Consider the following 4,502-nt stretch of genomic DNA (forward strand, 5'->3'; position numbering starts at 1 on the left):
ATTGTTTTAATTTGGCTTCCTTTAATATTAGTGTCATTTATTGATTTTTTGTAGATGTATCATTTAGAAGATTATATTTTGCAATTGCATTTGCATCCGACAACCAGCTATATGAAAAGTTAAAACAAATAATCAGCATTTTCTGGTTCATAACGACTTTGAATTTTGATATATATTAAATATAAACACGTATGTTGACAGTAAACTCGGTAAGGTTGTTTTAAAACACGTGGCATATTCTTTGCGGGAAATTTAAATCAGGAAACAATTCTTGACTAATTTCTACGGGATTTCAATAGGAATTTGGATTTGTCATAAACAAAAGGGTCTTCAATCATTTATGATGTTCCCATACATTGACTTTTAGAAAGTTCATTTACTGGTAAATTACATCATTCTACAGAAGTCACGTCATTTGCTGTTGTGTTATAAACATATGGCGCCCTCGCATATTTGTGTGTGTGTGTGTGTGTGTGTGTGTGTGTGTGTGTGTGTGTGTGTGTGTGTGTGTGTGTGTGTGTGTTGGTGTGTGTGTTTGTGCGTACGTGCGTGCGTGCGTGCGTGCGTGCGTGCGTGTGTGTGTATGTGTGTGTGTGTGTGTGTGTGTGTGTGTGAGAGAGAGAGAGAGAGAGAAAGAGAGAGAGAGGGGGGGGGATGTGCATGGCCTTGTCTGTGTTTATGTGTGCATCTGTGCGTCAGTAATGTGTGTACATATGTCAGTCGTTCTCATCAATCTTAAGTGACACACTCAATTAATCGATACAAGTATGAGTCCAGTTTGAGTGTAATGACGAAAGTTGCTTTTTTGTGTGATAAATCTAGCAAACAAATTAATTTCATACAAGTAATTTTGACATTCTATCTGCCTCCTACCATCTTATAACAAATACGAATTTCCGGAGAAAAGTCGTAACAGAGGCACTCCTCTGTACACCCGTTCTTAACTACTGTGCCATTCTCTCTCTCACTAATTATTTCTCCTTTGCCATCCATTCAAGAACTGTTCCCCTTCTTCAGTCTTATTCATTCATTCGCATTCACACACTTCAATCTTTCACTCTCTATTTACCTCTATCTGTATGAGCGTACTAAAGCCATCACTGGTTTGCATGCTTTACTGTTAGATCATTTGTTGTGAGGCTTGATATGTGTTTGCCCTGTACGAGCACATTATTCCTAGTATCGTTCTGATACTAGGAACTTCATATCTTTTCAACATTTTTCAACATGTATACGGTTCATGACAGGTAATAAATTCAACGAAGTCTAATTTTCCATTAAACACTTCCAAAGAGCTCTGAGTTGTGTTTCTATTACTTTTTGCCATTAAGAAACTTTCCGCACATTTCTTAATCGGAAAGTTTGAGTAGTTACCTCGTTACATGTTCTTTTTTCTGGAGGAGTATCTTACTTTAATTCCCCTCTTCTACCTTTCTTGGTCTTGGATTTGGTGTTAAGTTTTCAATGATCCATACATATATATAAAGTAAAGAGAAAAGCCGGAGTTGTTTGGCTTTACCGGTAACTTGGATCTGCCATGTCTAATTTTCGGTGAAAATTCTTTGAACCTGTTCCACTATTGTTTTGTATTTGTAATACTTGGATTCCATACTTAATACTGATATTCCAAGTCTTGGAATCACGAATATTTATCCATGGTGGCAGTAGGAGTTCTGGATCTCTTGTCTGAAAAGTTCTCATCATACATCCCCTCATAACTTTTCCACTGTTGCCTGCCTGCTCAATATGATTTTATTATTATTATTATCATTATTATTCCTTTAAAGATTTGTCTGTTGTCTGGCCCGGATTTTGCCTGAGCCATCCGGAAATTTCTTTATTTGGAGTTTCCAGTATAGTTGCATAAGCCTAGAAGTGGTAGCATTTAGCAATAGGCCCCCGATGAAGGCACCCAGGAAGCCAGCTGCCGTTGGCCTCACCCGCCGCAATGCTGGTGAGCCGTCTCCCCGCGGCCGAAGCAGTTTGGCATGAATGTAACTTTCTGCACACTGGTGGTCTGGCGTGGATTGGCGAAAAACGATGAAACATTGGTGGCACCGGCCGTAACGGTGGTAGTTCTTATCAACATGCTGTTGTCCTTCCGTTTCACTCTGGTAGTTATTCATGGGTGGTGTTGCTGCTTCAGCTGCTGAGATAGATCTGAAAATGTGATGACTGAAGCTCATGTCGTTAGCCCATTAAAGGGAGTATAAAGTATAACTGGAGGCAGGCACACATGAAGTGCTTGACCACATAATAAACTGCCGGTTTTTGCTGTTTGCCAAGATCTCTGTTCTTTTTTTCACATTCATATTATCCATGTAAGAATTCAAGCTACAATAGGGATAAGAGAATATATGTCCGCGAGGTGCGGAATGCGGGTGTCTGATGGTGTAACAGCCTCGATCCTGGCAGGCAGACAGATATGGAGTATGTACTGGTCGGAGTCCAGTGCTTAAACCACTGAACCATATCGGCAGATATATGAATATTATGTGTGTGTGTATGGAAGGGTGTGTGTATATATATGCTTATACACGTATTTATATGTATACAAAAATATGCATGTGTGTGTGTGTGTATATATTATATATATATATATATATATAGAGAGAGAGAGAGAGAGAGAGAGAGAGAGAGAGAGAGAGAGAGAGAGAGAGATAAATATATATAGTTATATACACACATATACATACACATACATACACACAGCGAATATATGTGTGTATGATAATAATGACAATGTGATAATGATAATAACTATGATAATGGTAATAATAAAAATGATGATGATCCTCATCATTGGTATTAATACTATTATCATTATTGTTACTGTTAACGTGATTATAATTAACATTGCTATTATTATAATTATTGCTATTATAATTACCATTATTATTATTATTGTTATTATCATCGTTATTAAAATGATTAATATTGCTATTATCAGCCTCTTTATGATATAAAATAGCAACAGTAATAATGATGATAATATCAATAATAATCATGATGATAATGATAACAATAATATTGAAAGCAATAAAGATGATGATGATTATGATAATAGTAATAATAACATGGATAATGATATTGATAATGATTATAATAATAACTATAATAGGAAAGATAATGATAACAGCAATTGCAACAACAATAACGGTGATGATGATAAACAGAACATCAATAATAATGATAATGATAACAACAACAATAATAATTATTATTATTATTGTTATTATTATTATCATCATACTGAAATCAATAAAATGTTGATAGTAATAATTGGAATAGTAATAATACTAACAATAATAACAGTGATACTAATAATGTTGATATTAATAATAATGATAATAATAAAAACAATAATGGCGATAATTATGAAGATGACAATATTAATAGTAATTTTAGTAAAAATAATAATGATGGTGAAATTGATAATTGTGGTATAATAATCATAGTAATTATGACAATAATCATAGTAACAATGGTAATGATAATAATCATCGTAAAACAATAATGGTAATAGTAGTAAAATTATAATGATAATAATAATGACAATAATGATTGTGATAATGATGATAGCAATAATGATAACACTGATAATAAAAACAATGACAATAATGATAATGACAGTAATGATAATAATGGTAATCATTATAATAATAATAACAGTATAACTGATTATAACGATAATAATAATAGTAATGGCAATAAGGATAATACCAACGTTAATAGTACTGATGATAATCATAATGATAATGAGAAAGGTAATGATAACAATGACAATAATGATGATAATAATGAGAATGATGACAGTAATATTAATAATGATAACAATAAAAATAACAATACTACAACTACTACGAATCATAATAATGATAGTGATGATAACAAAAATAATAGTAATGATGATGACAATGATAATAGTAATACTAATAGTAATAAGGATAATAATATTAATAATAATAACGATAACGAAGATGATAATAGCAATAATAATGATAATAACAGTATTAATGATAATGATAACAATAGCAATGATAGTAATAGTAATGATAAAGATAATGCATATAACAATGTTAATGATAGCAATTGTGAAATTTAGTCATATGGATAATAATGATAATAATGATGATGATAATGATGATGACGATAATAGTAATAATGATAATATTAATGATAATAATAATATCGATTATAAAGTAATATTAAAAGTATTAGTAATAAAATGATAACGATGAAAATAATACACGTCTTGGCAACTTAAAATGACAATCAGCTGATCGACCAAAACAAACTTCCTCTCGCGGAGACGACAAGTTCCCGAATAGTACAGTCTGAAAGCCTAAAAAATAAGAAAGAACAAGAACAGAACCTGGATACTTGTACATAAATTCGCCTTTTCTTTCAGTTACGATGAAGATTGCTTACCTTTGGGGACTTTCTCTTCTTTTGCTTGTGTCGTGCAATGGCTATAAGCCTGTTGTTATTGTGCATGGCGT

At 32.6% G+C, this 4,502-nt stretch overlaps 1 protein-coding gene across 4 annotated transcripts in view; it reads left to right on the plus strand.

The window, feature by feature from the left end:
* Nucleotides 1-4,276: 4,276 nt before the first annotated feature.
* The window catches only part of LOC125043138 (lysosomal thioesterase PPT2-A-like), a 9,292-nt gene continuing 9,066 nt past the window's right edge, over nucleotides 4,277-4,502 (plus strand). Inside the window, exon 1 of one of the 4 annotated variants that reach the window (XM_047639104.1) lies at nucleotides 4,277-4,385. Coding sequence is in view for 1 of the 4 variants with exons in the window: in XM_047639101.1 (XP_047495057.1) it covers nucleotides 4,417-4,502 (86 nt within the window). In the remaining 3 variants the exon portion in view is untranslated. The other 3 variants (XM_047639101.1, XM_047639103.1, XM_047639102.1) reach the window with 3 other exon arrangements.

Source organism: Penaeus chinensis, chromosome 33, assembly GCF_019202785.1.
Source record: "Penaeus chinensis breed Huanghai No. 1 chromosome 33, ASM1920278v2, whole genome shotgun sequence".
NCBI lineage: Eukaryota > Metazoa > Arthropoda > Malacostraca > Decapoda > Penaeidae > Penaeus > Penaeus chinensis.